Source organism: Delphinapterus leucas, chromosome X (assembly GCF_059928025.1).
Source record: "Delphinapterus leucas isolate spDelLeu-1000000601 "Yukka" chromosome X, BTC_Dleu_Yukka2, whole genome shotgun sequence".
Lineage (NCBI taxonomy): Eukaryota > Metazoa > Chordata > Mammalia > Artiodactyla > Monodontidae > Delphinapterus > Delphinapterus leucas.
The window spans coordinates 129,862,226-129,889,155 of NC_143150.1; the positions used below are offsets into that span (position 1 = coordinate 129,862,226).

At 45.4% G+C, this 26,930-nt stretch overlaps 1 protein-coding gene across 2 annotated transcripts in view; it reads left to right on the forward strand.

The window, feature by feature from the left end:
- Window positions 1-26,930, forward strand: part of PUDP (pseudouridine 5'-phosphatase) — a 371,824-nt gene that overhangs the window by 58,708 nt on the left and 286,186 nt on the right. The window contains exon 4 of one of the 2 annotated variants that reach the window (XM_022559843.3): window positions 10,683-12,076. The exons of the other annotated variant lie outside the window; for it this stretch is intronic. Coding sequence (XP_022415551.2) covers window positions 10,683-10,859 — 177 coding nt within the window. The 3' untranslated portion in view covers window positions 10,860-12,076. Of the gene's footprint in view, window positions 1-10,682; window positions 12,077-26,930 lie in introns of those variants that run through there. 2 annotated transcript variants of the gene reach the window in all.

Below are 26,930 nucleotides of genomic sequence, written 5' to 3' on the forward strand. Positions count from 1 at the left end.
GCACTGGTGCATCCGACTCTGCTCATGCTTGACCTCACTCCTTCTGCAGCATCTTTCCCCCTCCAGCCAGAGAAGGCGCTCTGCTTTTAGGGGCACACCTGGCTAGAGGAGCCCCCAGCCTTTCGGCCAGGACACCCTCCCTGTCTCCAGCTCCATAGCCTGAAGCCCTTCTGCAAAGTCCCCTTTACCGTGTAAGGGACCCCATTCATAGGTTCTGGGGCTTCAGGGGTGGGCATCTTTGGGGACCAGTCTGCCCACTGCAGTGCCTACTCTCAGTTCCAGTTTTCCCACTTATAAGACGGAGATAAGAATATTAGAAATGTTAGAAATGACATTTGCTGCAGGAATAAAGCTTCTCCCAGGCCCTCTGCTGCTGACTTTCTCCCTCTACGTTGTTCTTTGCTGCTTCTACATCATATTCCGTAGGGGTTCACATTCCTGATTCTTCCAGAGTCTCCGCACAGCACCTGGCTGCTGATCCACTGCCCCCTGCCTGCAGGTCCTGAGGTGCTCTTGGTCACCAGGAGGCTGGCGACCACACTCGCAGGCAGGCCTGGGTCCAGGCTGGACCAGGACTCACCCAGTTGGGATGACGTATCAGTGCCTGTGAGTCGGAGCTCTTCACTGCCCCTGTTCTATTAGACACTAAAATTGAGTCAGGGGCTGAAATGATTGAAGTCTATAAGAAGGTAAATGCATGGGATATGAAACATTCTTACCCCACTAATATATTCTCAAGGTAGAGGAAGAAAGCTAATACAATGCTATATTTATTGGTCCTTTACTTGACTGTTCTGCCTGCAAACACTGCTGTTGTTGCTATAGTCTGTTTTGAAGGTAAATAGTACTTGTGCTGTTTCTTTTACCAGCAGCTAAAAGCGCCTACTGCACAGGGTCTCTGGGGCACGTGTTGGGGTCCCTGGAGGACCACAAAGCGCCCCGGTCCTGAGTAGTTTTTGTGGCTCTCACCCCACCGTGCTGAGTGTCCACTGCCCAGTGTCCAAGAAGCAGAAAACCAGGGTGTGGTTCTGTGGCCACACAGGGATACACAATATGCAGAGGGCTCGGGTCAGCTTGGACCCTTGGCTGGTAGATGCCCCACCCCCGCATTGGTAAACCCCAAGAAGAGACTTGCAAACACAGGGCTTGCTGTTTATACTTCTTGAGAACGTTTCTTGGCCCACGTGGACCCAGGATGCCTTCCTGACTGCTCTGCGCCCACCTTCAGAGACCTTATGCGTCTCCACAGTGTCCGCTGCCCCTCCGGGGTGACCTGACCACGCGACCTCTTGTGCACCCTTTGCCCAGAGCTCCTTACGTCTTCACGCACTTCCGTTCCTAGTGAAATAAAAGCGTAACCCAAGTGCCGGAGCTGGTTGACGTTTAAAGTGAGCATTTGCATCATCTGATTTTATTCATTATAATCGTTTTAAGTTAAAGTTATTATGTACAGGGAGGATTCAGACCATTCCAAGAAAACAAGGCCAAGGACTTTATTTGCACTAATGTGAATTTTGCCATGGTCAGGTGTATCTTCTTGAAGTTTTTCCCAGGTGTATTCCTCAGAGCACTAATTATGGGGGACGTTCATTGGTTTTCTCTGAAAACACATTTACACATTTGCGAAACTTCTCCATTAAACTTGAAACAATGGGTTTATCCAGGGCAGTCCTTCCGGAAACTTTTTTTATGCTGATTTTTGTATGTCACGAATCTCCAGTCCCTCATTCAATGTAAAGAATCTCCTTTTTTCAGTAGATCTCTCTGGACTGCTGCATCAAAGAACATTCTGGAAACCTCGTACCTAATGACATCCTAGTAGACAGTTTATCTTTATTTTATTTATTTTATTTTCATTGCAGTGTAGTTGCTTTACAATGTTGTGTTGGTTTCTGCTGTACGGCAAAGTGACTCAGCTATACGTACACGTATATCCCCTCTTTTTTGGATTTCCTTCCCATTTAGGTCACCACAGAGCACTGAGTAGAGTTCCCTGTGCTATACAGTAGGTTCTCATTAGTTGCCTATTTTATGCATAGTATCAGTGGTGTATATATGTCAATCCCAATCTCCCAATTCCTCCCCACCCCTCTCCCCCTTGGTATCCAATACACTTGTTCCCTACAGTCTGTGTCTCTATTTCTGCTTTGCAAATAAGATCATCTGTACCATTTTTCCAGATTCCATATATATGCATTAATATACGATATTTGTTTTTCTCTTTCTGACTTACTTCACTCTGTATGACAGTCTCTAGGTCCATCCACAACTCTGCAAATGACCCAATTTCGTTCTTTTTTATGGCCGAGTAATATTCATTGTATATATGTACCACATCTTTTTTATGCATTCCTCTGTTGATGGATGTTTAGAAATGAACATTAACACGACTATTGAGAGATGAAGAAAAAGATCAGAAGCCTCCCCTGGAATTAGGCACATCTTCATTTCCAGAAGTGCTGAATTAGCTATGGTTGTGTGTAAAAGAAAGCTTTCATCTGGTTGGTGGGCACTCAGTGGGTTCTCAGGATTCAGGCAAGTAAAGAGAGTAAGTACCAGAGAGTAAATCCTGGAGGGCTGCCTTCATAGGCCTGTCATCATCTGGAAACAGGTGGCTGGGCCACAAGTAACAGCTGTTCGCATCCAGAGGACTGAAGAGAGGCCTCCTGCATCGGCAGCAGTGACATGTCAACTCCCAGAACAGCGGCCTGTCCGTCCCCTCGCTTGGGAACGAAGAGTTTAACCCCCTCCAGGTCCAGTAATTACGTAGGCTTTCCCTGCGTGTGTATCGCTTCCCAAAGTAACTGTCAGCCTCTCCTGTACACGACGTTTGCAGGCGGAGTGGAAAAATCACTTAGGCAGGTCTTCAAAGGCGCCCTCTGTCCTATGATAATTCTGTTTATGGCTTAAGCCTCTTCAGTAGCTATGCCCAAAGGCAGACAAAACGTGCTGTGCTTCTGCTCTTCTCGGCATTTGTGGAATTAGGTCATCCAGGAAACATTTATTTCCTTTCCCCAAACTGCAAGCAGTTGTGAGCTAAGAAACCTCCGAGTGGTTCTTCCTCCGAGAGAGTGCTACCTGGAGATTACACACAGCTCACTGTTAGACGTATTGTAATAGTGTGCTTGGGCGGCCAGAGCGCACTATCACAGGCTGGGGGGTAGAAACAGCAGCACGCGTATCCTCGCGGCTCTGGGGGCCAGACATCCAACAGGAGGGTTCTGGCAGGTTCTGCCTCAGGTGAGCGCAAGGGGAGGGCCAGACAGAGCAGTTTCCCCTTCCTCTTGGAAGGACCCTAACCCTCTCTGATGAGGGCGCCCTTGGGACTCATTTCACCTGAAAACCATTCTAGGGACCCTGTATCCAAATACCTTGGGTGTTAGGGTTTAACGTTTGAATCTTGCGGAAAACAATTCGGCCTGTAGTATGTATTTCGACATGGTAGCCATGCAGGGGGATAATCTTCAAGGCTGGTGTCATAGTTTAGCTCTCAACACGTGAAACTAATAGGGACCTTGAGTCAAACCTGTGTTTCACGAGTATCGTGCAGAAGGCCAAGGAAAACACTGATTTTGCCCATTTACTTGAATATGTAGAGGAGGTAGGAAGATGAAAGAAAGTATTCTGATGACCATTTAGAAACAAATAACACTTGTTTTATGAATCTTTAAAATACTCAGAGCCTTTCAGTGGTTCCTGACAAAGTGGTGAACACAGAATCTGTATTATTAAAAGAGAAAATGAGAAAAAGGTTTTTGAGCTATCTTGAAGTCCTTTGCTCAGCACTTAATTTACACGCACATACTTTAAGATGGACGACGAGAGGGCCTCACGATGTAGCTTTCATGAATAAAATGACAGAGAATTCCTTAGGAAGCTTCCCGCCCATGCCTGCCAAGTTGTTAAATACTACATTTTTCGAAGGCTTTCCTCAAAAGGAAAAGGAATCCATTTAGTGGTGTGATTCATTCATGTATCTAGCCTGTAACTCTAGAGGATTTTTTTATGCATATGTTTATCTCAGTACTGGCTTTATTCTTTTATTTTCAGACTAAAATTAATTCAGTAAGACAGCAGCTCTGCAGTGTGCAGGGGATACTGACCTCAGCATCAGACACTTATGTAGAAGACCACAGCACAGTTCAAATCTGCTTTACCTATAGATAGGTGGATGAGTGGGTGGGTGTGTAGGTAGGTAGGTAGATAGGGATGGATGGGTGGGTGGATGCTTGGATGGATGGATGGTGGGTGGATGGATGGTGGGTGGATGGATGGATGGTGGATGGATGAATGGGTGGATGGATGGATAGATAAAAAGATGAAGAATATGAACAAAAGTAGTAATTAACAGCAAAACACATGCAAACTTCATTTTTACAACAGTACTTAAAGGTTTATTATTTAAGTAAACATGTAATGAAGTGTATACATATTTGATATCACAATATTGTGGTACTTGTTTATGGGTAATTCACTGACAAAGAACAAGAGACCAGTAAAACTTAAACCTTAGATATGAGCACTGTTAATAAAAAGTTAATCAAAAAACTTTAAATAAGACCCCCTCAAAGTTTTCATGCCTCATAGTGTGAAAATTGAACTTGCTACTATAAAATTAATGTATAGAATCAAATCTACTGCCAAAAGTGACATAATGGAAGTTTCAACTTAAAAGTAGTGGTTTAGTTGAAAACTGTTTTAGTGCTTAGATTTGGATTATCCATGGCTTTATATATAATGAAAAATCATGGATGCTGCTTTGGGGGTACTTAAATTTGCATACACGTAATGCCAGGCCCTGAGAGGCTTCAGAGTGAACCAGAGTGACTTCATGTCAACGTTTGTGTGTTACTGAGCAAAAGGAAAAGCTTCCTTCCCTAGAGACGATGTAATCACATGGAAAAAGTTCACTAGTTCCAGAAAAGTGTACCACTTAGAATGTACACTTGTACTTGTTTGAAATGTAAAATTAGTTATCAAGTGTCAGCTCAGGTGGGTCTGGACCTGAAGGGAATAGGTGCATGGGATTGAAGATGAGTCCCTGTTGGCCGAGCTGATGAGGAAGAGCACGGTGAGGGCCATAACTCCGAACGTGTGGGAACCCAGTGTATAAACCATCCCTTGGAAGTAAGGGGAGGGGGCCCCAGGCCATCTGATGACACACCTAGCAGACGGGTCCAACATTGCTTCTGAGCCTGCAGCTCACCTGGCCCCACTGCTGCCTCACCTGGTTCCCCTTCTGCCCCCCACTGTCGCTGAAGCTCCATCCCTCCTGGGCCGTCTGCTCATCTCAGAGAAATGCGAGGCTGTCTCGGGCCCTTCCTTGTCTCCCCTTTTCCCTCCTCCTGGTTGCAACTCCACACCCAGCCCCCCCGTGCGCTCCCACCCAGCCCCCCTCTGCTCACACCCAGCCCCCCTCCTCTCACACCCCGTCCCCCTCCTCTCACACCCAGCCCCCCTCTGCTCACACCCAGCCCCCCTCCTCTCACACCCAGCCCCACTCCGCTCACACCCAGCCCCACTCCGCTCACCCACGACATAGGCAGGCCCCTCATCTCTCTGCCAGACCCTCCCACAGGGGACTCAAACCCAGGCTGTCACAAAGCAAGCTCTCTTTCCCTCCACCAAAACGGCAGTCCCAGTGCCCTCCGCATCAGAAAGGTCGGACTCTCCTTTGCGTCAACGTCCAGGGCATTGTCCATCAAACTCCCTGTTGCCTTTGAAGGATCTCCCTAATCCCATCCACCTCCCTGCATTCTCTCCACCACCGTCAGACAAAGGTTCAGTTCTGTGCAATTCCATAGTTACCACATGAGCCATCTTAGTTCCCTGATGCTCCTGTTGAAAGTACCTCCTAGCTACCCCGCCCCCAGCCCGTGGTTCAGACGAGCAGCGTGGGCGAAGGTCGCGGACGTGGGCCGCCTTACAGGGCGCTCCTGAGTCTGAGCACCTTCAGAGAAGTGGGTTTGGCACCTCTGTGAGCTATAAGCCCCTGAAATACTTCCCTTCACCTACCTGGTGGTTGGAAATGTCATTCTTTCTAAATTAAACCCCTCAAGCTACAGTTTAATTAAGCTCATCTGCTCTCCTGGAGATGGAATTCAGATATATTTTAGCTTTCAGCTTGGTAAAGTGAAAAAGAACATTGGATTCTGGAGACCCGGGCACAGTTCCCAAATTCTGTCACCTGCCTGCTGGTGTGACCTTCAGCTCACCTCTGAGCTTCCCAGGCTCAGATCCCTCAGCCATGACAGTGACAGGAGAGGGCTGGGCTGGCCACTGCCCTCGAGGGTGACACTCCGCGGCCCCTGTGTTGCTTTGAGTCCCGACCAGGGCGCTTCCGCCACCTCCGCGAATTCAGCAGGCGGTCTTCACGTACTCACTCCCGGCCTGGCACTGTGAGAGGGCGCCTTCCCCGCAGCCCTGCCTGCTTACAGCCGAGCACAAGCTGTGAGAAGAGTACTCCTGACCGGCAGCTTCCTTGAAGTCCTGCAAGTGTGTCCTGGGGTGCTCCAAAACTCACTCCACTGGTGAAACGATTGCATCCACACCCGTCCACAGAATCTTGGGCCGAGGGCCGAGGTGCAGGTGGGCGAGGGAGGGCGGGCGTTCTACTCCCCTGGCCTCTGCACTTGCTGCAGCCCCTGCAGAGCCTTTCTTACAGGGACATTTCTTCGGCAGACACCAAAGTACACATCTCCAGTCACACTTCACAAGCAGGTGTGAGCGAGTTAAGGTTAGGTGCAACCAGTCAGTTCTGGGTGGGAAGGGCTGGTCTGGTCACTGAGGGAACAATGAAGTGTTGAAAAGGAAGAAGAGAGACAAAGGCTCTGTTAGCCACATGTGGCCTTTAGTAACTGCCCGGACGTATTTTGGTACTTGCCGGGAAAACATACTTCCTCCTTTTTGTTTGTGTAAGGTGTGAGCTGTATTGCTTTAGCTTATGTCTTTCAGTGGTGTTATGATTCAGTGGTTTTATGACTGCTAAGTCCTGTTATGAACAGGCATAGTCTTTCCAGGTAACTTTCAAAGGTTTATTCTTTGGTTTCAGTAGAGAGACAAGCCGTGCGGTGACTATTCATACAGTGTCCACGATTCTAGGCTCTGGGTAACTTTCCCTACGAGTGGTCCTTAGAAGACCATTAGGTCTTAGGAATCAGGGCACAGCATAAGGAGCACATAAAAACCTTTTGAGGCATTTTCACAGGTGCTCCAAAATCTAGTTGTTCTGCTTTGTATTTCTGCTCCTTGTAAGAAGGAGGGGAAGCCCTACGATTCCCGGTGCTGTCCGTGTGCCGCCAGGGCTGGGGTCGGCCACCTGGACCCATCGCTGGTGCTGTCCTCCGCAGGATCCGCGTCGTGTGTGTGGTTCCTGCCCTGCATTTGGCTGCTCTATTCAGCTTGTGTGAGGAGGGCAAGGCCGGGGCAGAGGGACCGAGGGGTCCAGTTTCCTGTATCATACACCCTCCAATGCACTGGCTGATTCCGATACCAAACGCAGGCGTGTGTGCCCGATGACGCACACTGAGGCCAAACAGCACTCAGACTTTGGAGTCTGGAGCAGAGAAAGGTTTACCTCAGTGCCTGGCAAGCAGACGGTGGCTCATGCCCCCCAAAACTCCAGACTCCCCCAAGAGTTTCAGCAAAGCATTTTGAGAGGCAAGTTGAAGAAGCAGCGTGGATAGTCGCTGCAAACTTCTTGGTGCCAGAATCCTTTGTTCTTGCAACTGTCCACATAGGTCCGGTCGCGGTGTTCATGTAAACCTCCAATAAGACAAATGGTATTCTTTGTTCTGCAACTTTTTATCTCTACCTGAAAGAGAAGGTGTTACACCTTTAAAGGTCAGAGCCTTGAGAATGGGCTCTCCTGTGTATTTCAGGCTACAGGCAACATTCTTAACTGGAAGCTAAAGCAATAGCGTACAAAGGCTAAAGTTAAAGAAGCAGATCCAATATGGAGTCGTATTTGTTCTTCCCTATTACAGTCTGCTTTTAAAAACATCAACTTCTCTTTTAACTTCTCCACGCTTCTCGGATTCTTGTTGACCCACGGGAAGGGTCCAGCTGGCGCTCATGGAAGGCGTTTGTTGGCCACAGGAGAGGAGGCAAAGGAAAGGAACTTTAGGAGCTCCTGACACAATGTATACAATCAGGGTTTCTGCTATTCTTCCGACCGTATTTACAACCCAGACTACAACCGCTTTTGACCTTTCAGAACAGTCGGCATCAAGAGGCTGTGTGCAAACTCCCCGTCCTGTCTGCCGGGCTTTGCCCTGAGTCCTTTCGAGTGCCCAGCCTTACTTATCTGCCTGGACACACTTCCAACGGCCCTCCTGCTGCACAAGCCTCACACATCCCTCCTCCCTGTCATCCTTCAGGCTGGCCTCCCTGACGCCTGCCACCCTTCACTCTGCCGCATGTGTCCTAAACATCGCGTTTCACATCTCCGTGCTGCGTTGGGATGATGCATTCCAGAATTAGGTGGGGACAAAGAGTAAATTGGAAACAGAAACCAATAAACGGTGCGCGCCTGCAGAGAGAGTGAAACCTTCAGAAACAGGGTATGTCAGTTACGCCGCCTATATTAGCCATAAGTACCTGCGGAGCTTTTCCCTATCACGCCACCATTCCTCCTTTTATTTCCTGGAGCTTAAACGGCATGTGGACAGAGCATGTGGACATTCATCTGTATTTCCTAGAGCTTAAAGGGCATGCGGGTGAGCTGTCAGGTGTGAATGGGCTGACCACTGTTCTCAGAAGAGGACAGGTGTCTTGGGCCCCTGTTCTGCTCAGTGCCACGGTTTCTGATCCACCACCTTTTCTTCACACCTGCCCACATGCTCCTTGGAAGGAGCCTCCCACAAACACAAAAAGCTGTTTTCACGACTGGAGCCAAGCACCGTTACGCCAAGGAATCAACAAAATCTCTTCCTCCGCCCCGCTGAAAGCTCACAGGCGGCCTGCACAAAGCCTAAAAATCTCACGTATTTAAAGAACAACATGTCAGCAGGTGACATTTAAGTGCCTGTCCATGGTCCCAGGTAAAACAACAGGGACGTTTAGAATACGGTCAGGTCATAACTTTAAAAAGTCAGGGACAGAAACGTCACCAGCAGGAACTCTCTGAATGAGATAACTAAGAAACGGCACCTCGGCGGCCTAAGCGGAGTCATTCCCCCCTGAGAGGGAAACCGTCTTCTCTCGGTAGAGGCAGAGAGCTTGAAACAAGACGGGGCCGCAGGAAGCCTGACAGGAAGGCAGTGGGACTGGGTGTTCCGTGTGCCCAGGACCGTCCAGCTCAGCGCTGTGTCCCGGGCATCAGCCCGCTCTCTGCGGTGCCTAGTGCTGGCTTGTTGTCGTGACGAGTAGTAATTCACTCAGTCCTCACCTTGGCCCTGGGGGGAGTCAGCTCATAAATGGCTCAGCCTCCAGGAGAAAGGGAAGGAGGGAGGGAAAGAAAAAAAGTCAGTGAACCTGTTCCAGAGCAGACCAGCAGTAAGAGTGTGAGAGCGTGTGTATGTGTTTGTGTGTGTTGTGCGTTTTCCACTGACTTAAAGACATCAGAGGATGCAGACCTTCTAGTGTCAGGCTGCACCTGGCAGCTGGTGCCCAGGAGCCGTTTCCAGGTCACCAGCACATGCGGCTGGGACCGCAGCGACCTATGAGGTGGGGTTGGGGGCAGTCGTTGTGATCAGTGGCAGGGGGGCCGGGGGCTGGGAGGACGTGAGGGGGAGACTGTCAGAGTCCAACCTGGGCCACCCCCGGGCATCTTCGGGCACTCGTGGAGAAGAAGGGGCACAGGAGAGCATCTCAGAGGTGCCGGGAGGAGCCCTCTTTATACATGTCCGGCCCCTACAGAATCTTAATGGAAAAGACTAAAGCTGCTTTCACATTCAGTGTGGGATTCCAGGAGCCAAGGGAAGCTTTCTCAGTGGGTGCTCTCCTCGGAGGGAAGGTGATAAAAAGGTGACACACCCGTTCACCGCTGGGTAGACTTCTGCCTCGCATTTGGAGCGAGTCCTGACGTGAAACTCGCAGTAGCGATGGTCACAGGATGGCACGTTGAGGAGCTTCCTGACGCGAATGGGGGCACAGACACTCCCGTTTAGTGGTGGTGTCTGAATAAGCTGAAACAGGTACCGCACCTTGTACTCAATCTTTGTGTTTGGGAGATTTTTGGTGCGTGACGGGTACCCCCAGGGGCTGAGTTTTTCACCAAAACATCCTAACGGTTTAATTTCCAAACTGCAGTACTTGAAACATTGCCAGCTCTGAAGTCACTTTACACCTAAAAAGCATATTTTTTCTTACTTTTCACAACTTCCTCTCATGCTCAGCATGGTCAATTATCAATTGAACAGATTCTTATGATTCAATTAAAATAAATTTGTAAACCGAGAATCCAGTCTTTCCACTCAGCTGTGCCACATTTCGGTAGCACTTTGGGGCCAAGATGGACCCCTCCCCCGTAAAGTGACGTGGTGGGACGCACTCGGGCCGCAGAAGGGCCAGCGCCCTCTCCTCCCCACAGACCATAAACCGGACAGCCTCCACTCCGTTTCTGTGTCACGCAGAACACCGAGCTGACTCAGCTGACAGTGGTGCGGGCAGTGAAAGCCCAGTCTAGACGTGTGGTTACAGAGAAGGCCGTCTCAACCCTCTCTTTCTTCCTCACCCCACAGTGCCTGGTCTTTGAAGATGCTCCCAATGGGGTGGAGGCCGCCCTCGCAGCTGGGATGCAGGTGGTCATGGTTCCCGACGGAAACTTAAACCGAGACCTGACCACAAAGGCCACCCTCGTGCTGGATTCCCTGCAGGACTTCCAGCCCGAGCTGTTCGGTCTACCGCCCTACGAGTGAGAGGCTCCTGCGCCCACACGTGTGACCCACGCTGCCCAGGAGAAGGGCAGAGGAAAGCCCAGCTCCCAGACCTCCACGTGAACAGTCCTTCAGCCTGTGAAGCCTTCTCATCCCACGAGGGCCTAGCCCACACTCTCTAAAGGGTCAATGAACTGTAACGTGACACACAGAAAGCAAAAGAGCGACAGCCCAGAACACAGATGGAAATTGTCGCTTGAATAGTCATGTTTAGTATTTGAATAATTTGGGTTCATTTCTTTTTCTTCTTCGTTGTTCTCAACCCTGGCTGGAAAATGTAAAATATGTATACATATATGTGTATGCTTTTATGTATATATGTGTATGTACATATTTATTATAGTTATGTACATTGTGTACTGTGTCAGTCTCCTCAGTGTTTCATCTTAACATGTGCTAGCAACTAATAAAAGTGAGGTGGTGATGGTAATTCTGTTTGGTTTGTAATCTGAGTGGGAATCTGCATGAAGGATGAGGTTTTCATAAATCATTCTCTTTATCAGCAAATGTTGACATTCCTTATGTGCCCTTGAATCTCTGTGGACCTCTACTGAGAGACTGACTGTGAACTGTATCTTCCGTTGTTTCCTTTCAGTGTGAACATAATGGTAGCCTACATCTTATATCACGGTGCATATCCACGTTTGAGAATGTTTTCTGCCTCAGAGAAATCATTTCCTTTAAGAACATTTATTTTTTTAATGCATTCTTTGATGCAGATAGAATTGGATTTCAGAGTGCATCCTTGGTACCACCGAGAGCCGTAGCCCATTTTTGGAACAATTCATTGGACATTACACTTTGGTGATTAACTGCTTTTAGTAGATTTACTCAGCCTTTTGTGATGGGAATATAGTGAGACGCATTGAAAATGGGAACAATACAATCACAGGGTGTAACTGGTGGACACCCCACCTCCGGCCTGCCCCGGTGTTCTCTGTTATTGATTGTCCTTGAGCTAATTTTCAATTCTGTGAGTCTTAGAAAGGTGATAGTGATGTATGTGATTGTCAGGGGGAATGATTATCTGTGCATGGTTGTCTCTGGCTGTTGACCAATTTTACATCATTTCAGCAAATTCATTTCAACATTCTTGATTGCTGTATACGTGTCTGTTCTTTGAATTCTCCTTGGAATCAGTTGTAACATCTTACTGTTCCCTCACCAGTGTGTTTAATTGAATAAAGTTTTGACACTTACTTGTTCATGTTTTATTTGTATGGGAGTATGATTTTACCTTTTTTTAAAAAAAATTATCATCTAACAAAATGTAAAACATAAATGCAAAACATACATGATTGACTTTCTTTTCTCTTAACCCAAACAGTGCTCACATGGTAAAGTGGCATTTACATATTTAAGAAAAATTTTATTGAAATGTAGTTGATTTACAATGTTGCATTGGTTTCAGATGTACAGCAAAGTGATTTGATTTTATATATATATATTCCTTTTCAGATCCTTTTCCATTATAGGTCATTACAGATTATTGAGTATAGCTCCCTGTGCTGTACAGTAGGCCCTTGTTGGTTATCTATTTTATATATAGTAGGCATTTACATATTTTAGGTGAACCATGCTGTCTTTGCGTACAGCAAAGAAAGGCTCTCAGTGAAATGGTCACGTACGTGATTTGGCATCTCATTCTTCCAAAATATTTGTGTTGCTGTTTTCTAATCATTAAGCCATTTTGCATGAATAAGACAAACAGGTTTAATGCCTCTTAATGATGTAGATCAGGGTCAGTTTTTCTCTAGGGTGAATGTGGTCTTAAATGTGGTGGTGGTGTTTTTGTGGTTTTAGCCAACTCTGCAGACAAACACTTTGTACTTTTTTGTACGAAAGAGGAATACGGATGTGTGGTCAAAGCCCACATATTCTTTCTTATTTTTCTACGTGAGTCTGATTGAAGCAATTGAAGCAATGCAACATTTCAGTGGTGTTTTTCCACTGAATAATCCATCAATTTCATAGAGGTATAATAATGAAAAGTTAGACCAGAATGACTGCTGCCAAGAAAGTTTAAAGAGTAGTTGTCTTACTTTCTTAGCTCATTTAAAGTGTGTTCCATTAGGACCTTCAGGGATTAATAGAAGTTACGCCGTTTTGTGCCCTGAGTTGCACCGTTTTGCTCATATGTTACCTGTCCTTCAGAAGGATTTTCGGTACTGATGATAGCCACCGAGAGACGACACGGTCATTCCCTTCTTCATCCCACTTAAATGAAACATGTGAACACTTTTAAGAACGTACTAATTACTGCTTATTAGAGTTTTTCCACCTAATAAGTCTTCAGTTAGAGCTCAGTGATTTATAGAAAAGAGAAAAGGTCTGGAGGACACCCACATAACGCTTAAGACAATTGACTTACTAAGAAATAGGAATTACTTCTGCTCTGCCACGGTAGTCAGTGTTTAGAAACCTCAGTGCACATACCTTTGAATATCATCGACGGTTTGATGCTGAATTTGGCATGCTTTGAATGCTGTTTCCACATTTTAAAAACAAGCTTGCACACGATAACAAGTTCTATAACAAAGAATAATGAGTTTTTGCCTATTGGTGTTAATTCCTCTGCTTAACATCGTGTACTGTCTACACTCTACTATTCCACAGGATAAAGCTCAAACCTCCCTGGCCTTATAGAAAGGCTTTCTGACCTAAGTCTAGCACCAACAGTCTTTAGAATTATTTCTGTTATTATTATTATTATCACCACCATCATCATCTTCTGTAAAGGGAAAATGAGAATTAAAGAGCAAGGGGTTTCAAACTAGGCCAACTTCAATTCACATCGAAGCTCTGCTACTGACTAGTAGTGTCACTTTATTTTGCCCCTTTCCACCTCAGATGCCTTAGCTGTGAAATGGGGTTACTGAATACTTTGCAGTGTTGGTGTAAAGAATTGATTGAGGTCACACATGGGATGAGAGTCCTTAGCACATCGTGGAAGATTTATAAAACGGCAGCTACAGTTACTCCTATGTCAGAGTCCATGTGGCATGCTCCACTAGTTTTTGTTGGTTGGAGATATTTGGTTTACCAAGGATATTTGTTGTCTGAGCAGCTCACACTGAAAGCAGATTTTCAGGATGCCTCAAAATGTTCTGGTTTCTCGTGATTCTCTTTAACAGATCGTATCTTGTACAGTGGAGTACTTGCTTTCTGTCACCTTCGTTAGTCATTGGATATTTCTCTTGCTTGCAAGTATCTTCATCAGAAAAACTGTCATCCAGATTGAACTAATTCAGGATTGTTTTTTCCTTACTATATGCCAGGCTCCATAGTCATGTAAAGCTGAATAGGAACACATCTCAGGGTATTTATCTTGTTGCACTTCAGTCATAAAAATATTTGAGTTGCTTCCAGATCTTTTTTCAGTACCAGGTTAGCATCAAGCCTGTTTGACAAGGGGCAGGATGGGCCCCCGTACCGTGCTGGGTGCCTGTCACAGAGCTGTTTAGAGACTCTGAAGCCGCCTGCTTGGTGTTAAGGCATGGTATTACAGTGTTGCTTTTGTTGACTGCAAATGGCAATGCTTCCCAAGTTCCACGTGGCTTTCTACAACACTGTATGTGAAAATGAGTATTTTTACATTAAAATGTTTTCAGGTTTTACCAATATGTTAACCATGTGTTTCTCTAGGGGATGAAAATTACTGTATAAAGGAGTATTTAAGAATCGTAATATTCTCTCATCTCTCTTTTTTTAAATTGAAGTATAGTTGATTTACAGTGTTGTGTTAGTTTCAGGTGTACAGCAAAGTGATTCAGTTATATGTATATATGTACTTTTTGCAGATTCTTTTCCCTTATAGGTTGTTACAAAATATCGAGTATAGCTCCCTGTGCTAGACAGTAGGCCCTTGTTGGTTATCTATTTTATATATGGTAGTGTGTATATGTTAATTCCAGACTCCTAATTTTATCCCTCCCACTGCCTTTCCCCTTTGGTAACCATAAGTTTGTTTTCTGTGTCTGTGAGTATATTTGTTTTGTAAGTAAGTTCATTTGTACAATATCATTTTTTTAGATCCCACACATAAGTGATATCATACTGTATCTGTCTTTCTCTGTCTGACTTACTTCACTTAGTATGATAATCTCTAGGTTCATCCGTGTTGCTGCAAATGACGTCATTTTACATCTCTTCTAATAAACATGAGACCTTGGGAAACATGCCGTAGTATACATTTGCTTATTGAAAACCTCGTCAGAGGGATGGGTATTCATATATTGTGCAGAGTCACTTAAAGTGCTATGTTTTCAAAATCCACTTTAGGAAAGAATTGGCATACATTCCATATTCAAGGTCTTAATCAGATGAGGCTAGATATTTATTATAAAGAATACCTATTTCTCTGTAAGCCAAGTCAGTGCTCTAATTGGTGGTAAAATCGGCATTCCGTTTAAAAGTCAGGAACCAAAAGGATTCCTACTATCAATAAGCTTTCGTATCATCCTTCTAGAAATTCTAGTCAATGAATAATGCCATTTAATGTTTACATATGAGTCTCATGATGTCAAATTCTCTCAACTGTTTCTCTGAATGTGTCTATTTCACCACTCTTTTCAAGGATGTCTTCACTGGATCCTGGATTCTGGTTTGAGATTAATTTTGTTTCACCCTTTAAAGATACGATTTCCTTGTTACCTGAGTTTCATAGCTTTGACTAAACAACCAGCTATTGTTCCTACTCTTGAAGGTGATCTGCCTCTTTTCTCTGGCTGCTGTTAAGGGTTTGTCCTTGGTCTTTAGTCTTCTGAGGAATGGCTTCCTTTGTTTTGATCTTGTTTGGACTTTGTACCTCTCCCTGAGTCTGTGCTTTGCTTTATGTTTCCCTGAACTCCTCGGCCATTATCTCTTCCCATATTCCCAGGCTCACCTCTTTGGGTCCTCTCCATCTAATCCAACAAAAAGGAGAAGTCTTAGCAGTCCCTGTAATCAGTGAGTCATGCCCAGGCGGGAGCTGCATCACCAGAAGCGAGGGCTCAGGACCTGGGGAGCTTGCGTGGTCGTCAGGACAGGCGAGAAGCCAGTGCCGGCTGGGCCACAGGAATGACTTGGAGGCAGGGTACACGCACCTAAAAAGGATTAAGATTTCTCCACCTAAAAAGGATTAAGATTTCTCCATTAGACTGCAAGCTAGGCACACTGATATCATCCAGGGGGAGATTGACCCCCTGGAATCAAGTACAGCAGAAGTCACAAATCCCCAGAACCACGGGACCTAAGAAGCAGGGGATCAGCAGAGGACCCGGATGGAACACCAGCAGAACCAGGTCCCTGGAGGGAACCCCCTCCTCACCTCTGCCCAGGGCGCATGCTCTGTGCCTTCTGTGCAGGCAGAACCAAGAAGCGCCCAGCTCAGCTTGCCTGCCGGTGGGAAAGTGCGTACTTACAGAAGGAAGGCAGACGGACACACAGTTGCCTAAACATGAAAAGCTCGTGGAAAACACTTTCAATTAGTACAGAGTACTCACATATGCTGATCACTTGAAAATTGCAAAAGACTCCATATTTCTGCATAAGTAGGTCATGTAACGTGTCGGGTGCTGATCATGAGCTGCTAGGCACTTTATGAACGCACATCCCTGCGCCTTTGCTTTTGCTCTTTGTGTCTGAATCCACTCCTTGTAGTGGCTGAGAGTCCTTTCTGCATCCCCTCTAAGTCTCCGGGGAACCTGAGGCACGATTACGTCGCATAACTTGTGAGGCCAGGGGTGGAGCTGAGGGTTAAAGGTACAAGTTATCCTCACGGCACACTCCGGGAGACTTCATCATTCCCAGCACTGCTGCCTTTAACCACAAGGGAAGAAAGAAGACTTTTAGTAATTAAAGTGTCAGGAATGTTTGGTGTCCCATCACCACTCTCCAGGTGCAGACCTGCCTCGTACGGGTCCCGCCTGGGCCCAGGCAACCCTGCATTTGAACATGGACCCACGCTGTTTAAGGCAGCCCACAGAACACCCTCCAGCCTTAGCCGCACCATCCATTTTTATCAAGAAGAATATTTTCCTTAAACAAGTTTGAGATGCCCACTAAGTGGGAAAATATGAAGCCCTTTGAATGCTACCTCTTATCTGTGCCTGAGACAGCTTCCTCATTACTGGGGTTGCCAGTATTCTCAAGCTACCTTCGGAAAAGAAAACACTGAAATGTCATTCTTGAGTGCTCTCTCTTGGCAAGCACTCATCAGGCCCAGTGATGAGCTGTTTATGCTCTGCTCATTTCCTTACTAATGCACAGTCATGTCGATGAGACAAGTCATGAGCCGGTTCAAGGCCGGATCTAAGGCGGCGATCATCTGCATGTGTTTTCAAGGATAGTCATCCTATCCCGAGGCTCACGGTCCCTTCAGAAGAGCATCTGCTTATTATTAGGGTAGGTTTTTAAAGTCCTCTCAAGGATTAGGATCTGAGGCTTTCCATCTATCATTCCTTTCCCTGAGACGACTTCTTTCATTTCTGGACCTTGATTATTTCCCTCCAAACTGTAATTGACTGTGTAATTGTCCATACACCCCATTCCCACGCCTGCCACCCCGACAGCATCCAGTGAGAACTTGCCTCCTGAGTTCCAGGATGGTGGAAGTCAGCCTTGAGCCTGTTGGCAGCATTGACCCCCGAGTCCTGATGAAGGTCTCAGATAGGCAGCTCTGGTCTTGTGACAGTCCCTGCAGATCCGCGTGCTGTCCACTCCCTCCTGTTAGCTATGAACACTCACCTGCCTTTCTCTGGCCAGAGCTCTTTCGAAGGAGTAGCTCAAAGCATATCCCAAGATTTCTGGGGGGTAGGGGGAGTGGATAACTAGTGGTACCCAGTGCCTCTAGTGGGGGTGGATAACTAGGGTCACCCAAAACAAAACAGTGACTCTTTTGTTTCCTAGTGATGGTAAACCAGATGGGCACGCTCTGACCCCCAGGCAATGTGTAATTTAGTGTGGGAGACATGGCAAGGAACCACACACAGGAAGATTCAATTGCAAATTGCTATCAACGGCCGTGAGGTAGAAGAACAGTGTCTGAGGGAGAACAGCAGTGGGCATTTAATTTAAGTTGGGTCTCGTAGGGTCAAGGAGGGGGCCTTGCGACAGAAGCGGCATTTACGCTTGAGTCAGGAGGCAGTGAAAGTTAGCTTGGCCAGTTTCTTAAAAAGCAAAATATAGGTTGACCATACAGTACCCAGTATTTCCACTCTTAGCTGAGTATTCAAGAGAAATGAAAAAGTATGCCTACCCAGAAACTTATACACAGATGTTCATTGTAGCACTAGTCATAATAGTCAAAAGGAGGAAACTACAGAAGGCATCAAAAGAGAAGGGCTTTGTGGAAGTTGGCTCTACGATAAAACCCCAGATTCCAGTGTTATCCGTACCTTTTACCAACACCCATACGCGTTCCTCTAATTAGCTCGCATAAAAGGAGCTTCCTGTATTTGTAGCAAGTTAGGTAATTTGGACAAGAGATGGCTAAAGATCTCAACTGGGGATTTAGAGTATGCCAAATGAATCGATGAACTCAGTCCATTTTCTAATGTAAAATATGTGCATTTAAAAATATTGATAGGGACTTCCCTGGCGGTCCAGCGGTTAAGACTTCGCCTTCTAACGCAGGGGGTGTGGGTTCGATCCCTGATCAGGGAGCTAAGATCCCACATGCCTTGTGGCCAAAAAACCAAATCACAAAACAGAAGCAATAGTGTAACAATTTCAATAAAGACTTAAAAAATATCTTTAAAAATAAAATATTGATAGCATTCGCCTACATAGCAATAAGTGATGTTGGTGAGAAGAACCAACAGAAGAGACAAAGTAAAAGAGAAGGAGTTCAAATCACTTCATGGTTTATAGTCTATTTCTGGTGATAGTTTGTCAAGATGAACCAGAGCTTGGCTTTGAGGAAAATGCATAGCTTTAGGAAAATCTGGGTCCTAACACAAGAAGGTGTCCAGTGAAAACAGGTCAAAGGGAAGTGATTGGAACTTCATAAAAGTTGAAAGTCCACCTTCACATGCTGCCAAGAGACCAAGGACGATCGGGGCAGAGAAGTGGACATAAGGTCTAGTTACCTGAGGTTGGACAGGATCAGATCTGGGCACCAAGGACAGACTGGAGAAGATGAAGGTGAAGGGCTTGGCACCATGAGTGGAGAAGATTCCTGAGAAGTTTTACTGATCAGGAGAGCAAAGACAGGGTGGTCTCTCCAGGGCAAAAAGGATCCAGGAGGGAGTCTCTCGTCTTTGTTGGAGTTTTCTGTGGACTGAACAATTCAAAGTGGTTAGAGAAGGACATGCTTCAGAACTCCAGATGGTAGAGTTCTGTGAAGTAATTTTATCTTGATCCTAAAGGGAACGAGGAATCCTGGTTGGTGGACAGAGTTGAAATTTCTCTTTCAAAACCTGAGACCCCAGAGAGAAGGGGAAGGACAGGACAGGCTGAGAGTCCGGCCGGGTGGAGGGCAAGCAGAGGAAAGAATTCATGAAGTGTTTTGGCATTTACCCCGAAAGTGCATTTAATCCTGCAAATCCAGCACAGCCAAGTAGCTAAAGGTCTCTCAGACCTCCGTCCTCCCTAGCTCTTCACATCGTGCTCATCAAAACAGACGTCTTTTTACAGCCGAGGAAGCAGCCACGTGCGTGTATGCTTTAAGCCCCCGACAAATACTTCTGACCCCAAATCTCACTCACTGCACTGAACCCGGCTCATTCCTGCTCTGTTTCTCTGCACAGAACTCCATGGTGATGTTGCCACGTATGTCCATGAATCCCCCTTGTAAAAACGCAAATGCCCTGGGGAACGCGACTTCCGCTCTTAACCTCTTTAACTAGAGCGCTTCCTGCTCATTTTTAGCTGAGAACCGCTCATCAGCGGGAATCACATGTCGATGCAAGGAAAGAAGAGGCGGGTTAATGACAGTGAAGGCTTTTGAATAGGAGGCACGGCAGCAGAGGAAGGAGGTCTGAGTGGGGACTTCGTGGGACCTTGGAGAGGTTGGCGGCTGACCGTGGGCATTCATGGCCTCCCCGAGTGCCAGCTCCTTTTATTTAGTTATCGGGTGCCGGAAGCGAGCCTGCCGCCACCGTGGGCAGCACAAAGGCAGCAAGATCAGGTTGTAAAATGAGGTGCCCTGGGCTCTCCAGGAGAGTGCAGGGAAGCACATCACCCTCATCTTTTTTTTTAACCCTTTTGTGGGGATCCTTCTCCATGGCAGCGTGTCCTTCTGTGTCCACCCCTACAGTAGCAGCATTCAGCTGGCTCTTCTCAGCGGTGGGCGAAGGTTGGGCTGGGGCATTGTGCCCTAAGCCACCTCCTAGGGAACACTCCAAGCTCCAGGATGGCACAGATGCTCATGTCTGGGGTCTGAAGATGAGGATGACGCCATGCTGGACCACTTTTCCTGGGGCAGTAGAGATGGGGCTGGTTCTGCAGCCCTACTTCATAAAAGACTCTGTCTCCAGACTGATGTCTTCGGTGGGAATGCAACCCAGAGGGCGGACAGTTCAGTGTCCTGAGATTTCCTCCATGCTGAGTGCTCGGGCTTTTTTGGATAAAATGGTAGATGTCTGTGTGATGTTCTTTGCTGTGTCTCACCTGCTCTCCTTACCTTGAGGTTTGGAGTGGGTGAGCGCACAGAAAGAAATTGACATACACCTTTTAGGATGGAATGGCTAGTCTTCCGAATCGTAATCCAAATTGGATGGTGGCTTGCAGAAACTTTAGAAAACAAACATCATTCTGCACCATTTTCTCCACTTACCAGACTCAGAGTTTTCCCAGGAGAATGCCAATATTATACCCCCCATGTATACACTTACCCACAACAGCACTCATAAACTGTTTGAACTCACCACTGGATAGTCGTTTCCAAACTAACATTGTTACACACTATTTTAAGAAAGTTCCAAAATAAACTTAGAAGTATCAGATTAATTCTCAAATAAGCCGTGGTGATGGCTGACTCAAATATGCCATCCTTAAAAAAAATGTCTGTTGTGAAATATTCAAAAGAAACCTTTCTGCATTAAGAAAGAAAGGGCAGTCAGGGGAGAAAACAATATCCATCCTTAGGGGATATATGGAGCTCAGAGTTAAACATAGGGTTTATTTCTCCCTTAAGTGTATGACTTTTTCCCCTAAAGTTGCCCTGTTTTAGTTCACTACAAATCCATGATAATATAAAGTTACTAAATGATATCTATTAATTTCCACCCAACCATAGTGGTATGAATTTTGAGATTTATACTGGTGTATTTTTCAGTGTTGAATGTTTTCCCTGCCCACTGAGCGAGAGTAACCCTCTCTCCTTCTAAACCTTTTATTTTGTTGAAATAAGTCACAGCTACTACAAGCAAGAGGCATCAAAACCATCTCTCTTTAACCTCTTTTCAGAAATCTACATACTTTGCCTCGTTTTAACTGTGTTTAAAAGGTGATCTTAAACCCTGAAAATGAAAAGAAGTGCCTGCGTGTGGCACTCTTGGGGGCTCTGAGGATGATTTATACAACAAATCGGAACCCTTCTCCTGTTGCCAACTTAAGTCACACGCCCCAGATGATCCTTCCCTGCTGTTCATGTAAATACCTGCTGTGCTAATCTGGGCCTACAGACTTTTGCGCAAGAGCATGTTGAGCTCAGACAGAGAAGGTGCCTTCTACGGAGGAAATTGGAAGGAAAAGGAGAAAATAGAAATGATCGTAGGAACAGGAATAACTATTATACATACATCTACATACCGAGATCGATCGATCGATCTATCTGTCATCCACCCGTGTTTCCATCATCTACCTATCTTTCTGTCTATCTTTCCTTTGGTACATTTCAATCAAAATAGTTCAGAGAAAATTGAATGTGGGTATCTACCTATGCAACCTAATTGTTTTGAATTAAAGAAAAAAATTACTATGGCTACATACCATTCCTCTGATAGGATTTAAATTCTCCATAAGGAATTAAATTCTCCATTCATCCTTATTTAGTAAGTAGTATTTTTACACAGACTGTCCACATATAGCATTAAAAAGTGCCATCATATCCTCATAGAATGTTCTGTGTGTATGAGAGAGAGACAGAGACAGGCAGACCTGTGCAGAAGAGATGTGACATTTTGAATATAAGTATGTTAGACATTCAAGTCCCCCCCTCCCTTATGGTATCAAATTCACTGGGGAGAAAAATAAGAGGTGGCTCTAAAGGAAGGAATTACTCTTTCAATTTCAAATTGTTGCATAAACATATTTCTATCCCATTTCTTCTATGAAACCAACCCAACACAACCAAGAGAATAAGAAACAAAAAAAATGTTATATTTGATGAAACTAGGCATCTTCTGGATCACAGTACATGCAGAAAGATGGCCAAATGCATGAGAATTGGATGAAGGTGATGGGGACACCAAGACAAGCCGTCTTTTTCTGCGTGACTCGGGCAGAAACGGCAGAACTCAAGAGTTACCCAAAGTGGGCAACGCACATTAAAAGGAAAAGCAATGACCCCTTGCTTAGAAGAGTAGGGTCAAGGTGCTCGGGCCGGTTTTGGAAGCCTCCCTATGTCATGCTTCCATCCTGGCGTAGGATGGGGGTGGGCGAAGAGTTCGTAAGAAAAAAGCCAACAGGCCACCTTTGCTCAAAGTAGACCGTGGGTTTGGCAAAGTGGAGAAGTCAAGAGGTCACCTAGCCGAGCAACTGCTCATCCTTACCTGGTGAAGATAGTAAGGTCAAGGTGAGATAAGCACTGTGACACATTCTGCGAAATGCACAGCCTCAGGCTGAGCCCAGACAGCTTGCTGTCAGCACTCACCCACTGGCCTGGTGCAGTTAGGAAAACCCCTGGAGCCACAGCCGGAAACTCAAGCGGCCCATCACCCTACCTAGCTCACCCTTCTGCCCATTCCCCCAGGTATTGCTCAGTCTAGTGCCTGGCCCTCATAGATGTCTCCTTCAAACATGAGAAATAATATGATTTTAAAAGCTGGTAGCTGGCCGGAGGCCTTTGAAGAGATGCTGCAAGGAAAAAAAAAAAGAACAGGACATGATGGATAAAGGCACATACCACAGCCAACAAAGCCCATGAACAAAGAGACGTCCGAGAAATCAAAGCAATTAAGGAAAATAGTGTTTCTCTGAAATGAGAATTTCAAGAAGAGATATAAGGGTTGAAGGAGGAGCTGATAATACATTAGATGGGAATGAGAAGTAGGCGGGCAGCCTCGGAAAGAAACGAGAATGAAAAGTGAGTAGGAGAGGCAGAGAGAAGAGCTGGACCGCCTTTAAACCGGTGCCCGGCCAACATTAACAGTGAACGAACAGGAACAAAATAGTCAAAGGTGCATTCACGGTTAACGTTCTGAAATACAGGGAAATTTGAACCTGGAGACAGAAATAGCACAGTGAAACCGAAGGCACTGTTTACATAGATTAATTCACAAAGAAATAGTCTAGCAAATTACTGCGATTTTAAGTTATGGAAAAAATTCTACAGATATTCAGAAAAAAAAAAATCTGGGAAGCTAAGATTTCTCCATGTCAGACAGGAAATGCTTGAAGAACGTGGAACAATATATAAAAAGACCTGAAGGAAAGACTGTATGTCCCAGAATGCAACCAAAACTGTCCATACCTTTTAAAAGATACAAGTAGATATGTCCAAACAGACACCACTGCAGGGAATATAGGTTCATGAAGAAAACAAACAGAAAGAGGTTGAATTCTTACCAACCAAGAGAAGCCGTGTCTGAGAGATTCATTGTAAACTTAAAAGATGTGTTTAAGTGTAAAACTAAGGTGAAAGCTGTGGAAATCAGGGTCACAGAGAAGAAAATAAATGCTATCAACCATGACAATGTAGAGATGATGACTTAACTAATAAAAACATCATCCGAGGAAATGCAGTTGAACGTGGAAGTGCGAGGAAGAGCATGCTGATTTTTCTCATGTTTAATTCCAGGCGTTCAATAGACACTGTTTTTAAATTCATAACAAGTAAAAGAGTGACAAATACATTTAAGTGGGGGCAGGTAACCACCAGAAGAACTAGAAGTAGACTCACATTCTTTCATTTTAAGGAAAACCCAGTAATTCAAACTGCTGTTCCATGCTTGTTCATCTCATAAAATAACTGCATAAACGGCTGACGACAACAGTCAACCTAATTTTTGCAGACTACGTGTATTACCTCAAAATAAGAATACTTTTTATCCATTCTTGACCAAATATATATCCCGTAGAATGTTTCGGTAGACTGTATTTCAGTACACTAAAAATCACCAATGTTACTCAGGCAACTCCTGTACGAAGGGTGGACATTCAGGAATTCTCAGTAACAGCTCAGGAAAGGTCCCTTAGTCAGGAACTTACTTTCTTCTTGGTCCGAGGCACGAACAGGGAGCATTAAGCAGCTCTGTAGGATATAAGCCAGAGTCCCATCAGGAAGAGGCAGGGTGTGATGGCGAGGTGTGTGCAAACCCCAAAGGAAGTGCAGGGCCTTCTGCAGAACAGGGTGGGGTCAGAAGGATGAACTTGGGTGGGCGTGGAAGGCTCCTTGAAGAAGCAGGATCTGAGCGGGGTCTCCGGAGACACAGGGCGTGGAGAGGCAGTGAGGACAGGTCACATGCTGCCGGAGCCGGGGTGAAGGGCAACACGCAGGAGGGAAGGGACAGGACCGTGTCAGAGCCCGTAAGGGCGGTCGTCTGTGAGAACAGGACACTGAGGAAGCGTGAGAACGGACGAGCTGGCTGCGGCCAGTTGTCATGGCACAGAGCTCAGCTCTTACGTGCCAGGTGAGGAAGAACCTGGGAATGTGTCTTCAGCGGCTGGTGGATAAGTTCCAATTATTAGGAAGATTGACCTGCTTGTAGGATTCTGGTCACCCAATAATTTCGGCACCATTCTCCATCTGACCACTTGAACCTCATTTTAAAGTTCTGGTCAAGTGACATAATTGCCCTTGGACAGACTCCGAGGTGTCTGGGGCAGGATGCCCAGTGTCATTTGTGAGAGTGGGTATGGAGCACTTCCAAGCATTTGCTCAGTGCAGCCCGCTGAGGATGCAGGGGCACAGGCTGCTGAGCAGGAAAGCCAAAAATGGGAGAGGATTTTTAAAAAATTAATAGGCTTTTTTGGAGAGTTTTAGGTTTATAGAAGACTTGAGTGAAAGTCCAGAAAGTTCCCATAGATGTCCCCCTCCCAGTTTTCCCTGTCATTAACATCTGGCTTTAGTGTGGTGTGTTTGTTACAATTGGTGAGCCAATATCATTACCTTATAATTCACTAAAGCCCCCAGTTTACATCAGGGCTCACTCTTGGTGTGGTATGTTCTGTGGGTTTGGGCAAACGTACAGTGGCATGTGTCCATCATTACACTATCGACAGAATAGCTTCACTGCCATAAAAGTCCTCTGTGCTCTGCCTACTCACTCCTCCTCCCCATTTAACCCCTGGCAATCACTGATTTTTGTTTTACTCTTTCCATAGTTTTGGCTTTTCTAGAAGGTCATCTAGTTGAATCACACCGTGTGGTGCCTTTCCACACTGGCTTCTTTCACTTAGCCATATGCATTTTAAGGTTCTAAGGATTTTTAAAACAAAATAAATATTAGGTTTAAACCGAGAACAATTCAGGAATCCTATGTGTCTTCCCTAACTTTAAAATGGACTCACTTGATTTTTCTAACATTTAACATTAAAGCACTAGTTCTTTAACCGGTATGCACGAATGTGGTTATATTTGACATTTCATGCCAGCCTCGTTTCACAATGCATTATTTGCATTTTTATGCATTCATTCCACACTTAACGTATTCATAAAGCCCTTGCTTGAAAGGAGCTTACAATTATTTTTATTACAAATGTCATTACAAACAGGAGCTTACAACTGTTTTTATTACAAATGTCATTACAAACAGTTGCTCATATACGTGTAAGTTTTTATCGAAAGAAGTGAAAAAATTTGCATGCCGGTGAACTCTGAACAGAATCCAAAAACTAGGATGTCTTGGGAGGCTTTGTGCGTTTTATGGGCGTTCGTGTTCAAAGAGTTTTTTGTTCTCAGTATATTTAATCATAACATTTCTCAGAGTGGTTTTTCAACTGTGAGTTCACCTTATCCTAAGGAAGTTCACCTCCCTTATTCCAGACTTTCAAAGTAACGTGCCAAGCATGAAATTGCTGTTGTCTCTCAGTTGGACATACTTGCCCCCATAAACATAACCTACTTGAATCCAACAAGAGAGCATCATGTTTTGACATCTAGTAACTTCCTAATCAGAAAAAGGATTCACTCCCTAACAAAACTAAAACCCTGTCTCTGGTAATAGAGAATTAGCCCTGCTGATGTAAAAAATGAAAATCCCAGCTGGACATTACACGTTTTCATGAGCAGCATAGTGCCAACCCATCGGACAGGAGCTGTTTCATTTTGTGTTTCACAGCCTGGGTCCAGAAATGTGATTCTGAAGATTAAAAAAAGGGGGTGAGGACATGGCCAGTGCTGTAATTTTTACAATTCCGCATGTATGTATGTCTGTGTATATTTGCATAAATTGAAACTATCTATGAGAAGTACCCCCATGACCCTACAACAGTAATTAGACCCCAGATCTCTAAGAGATGTATGTTTTCACATTATGGGCCAGAAGTGACTCTCTCTCTCTTTTCTGTACATTACATCCCCATGACTTATTTATTGTATAACTAGGAGTTAGTACAAAAGGTACCAAAGGTGGCGATGACGTTCTCTGTCTCTCTCTTTTTCCTGTGCATTACGTGCCTATGACTTACTTATTTTAAAGCTAGAAGTTTGTACAGAAGGCAGCAAAGGTAGAAATGACATTCTCTTCTCTTTTGGATACCTCTCCTCTAAACAGTTGCATGACTCTGACCTCTTTGGGTTACCATGGAGAAAAATCCTCCAAATAGAACTTTGAATTTTTTGTGCAGAAAATGAATGGGAAGTTGACACCGACAGCACTAGTAAGTGAGTGTCCACCACCCGCATCACCCTGTGCTCAGTGAGAGGCATTGACAGATTCAGCTCCCCACCCTCATAGGGTGTACCTG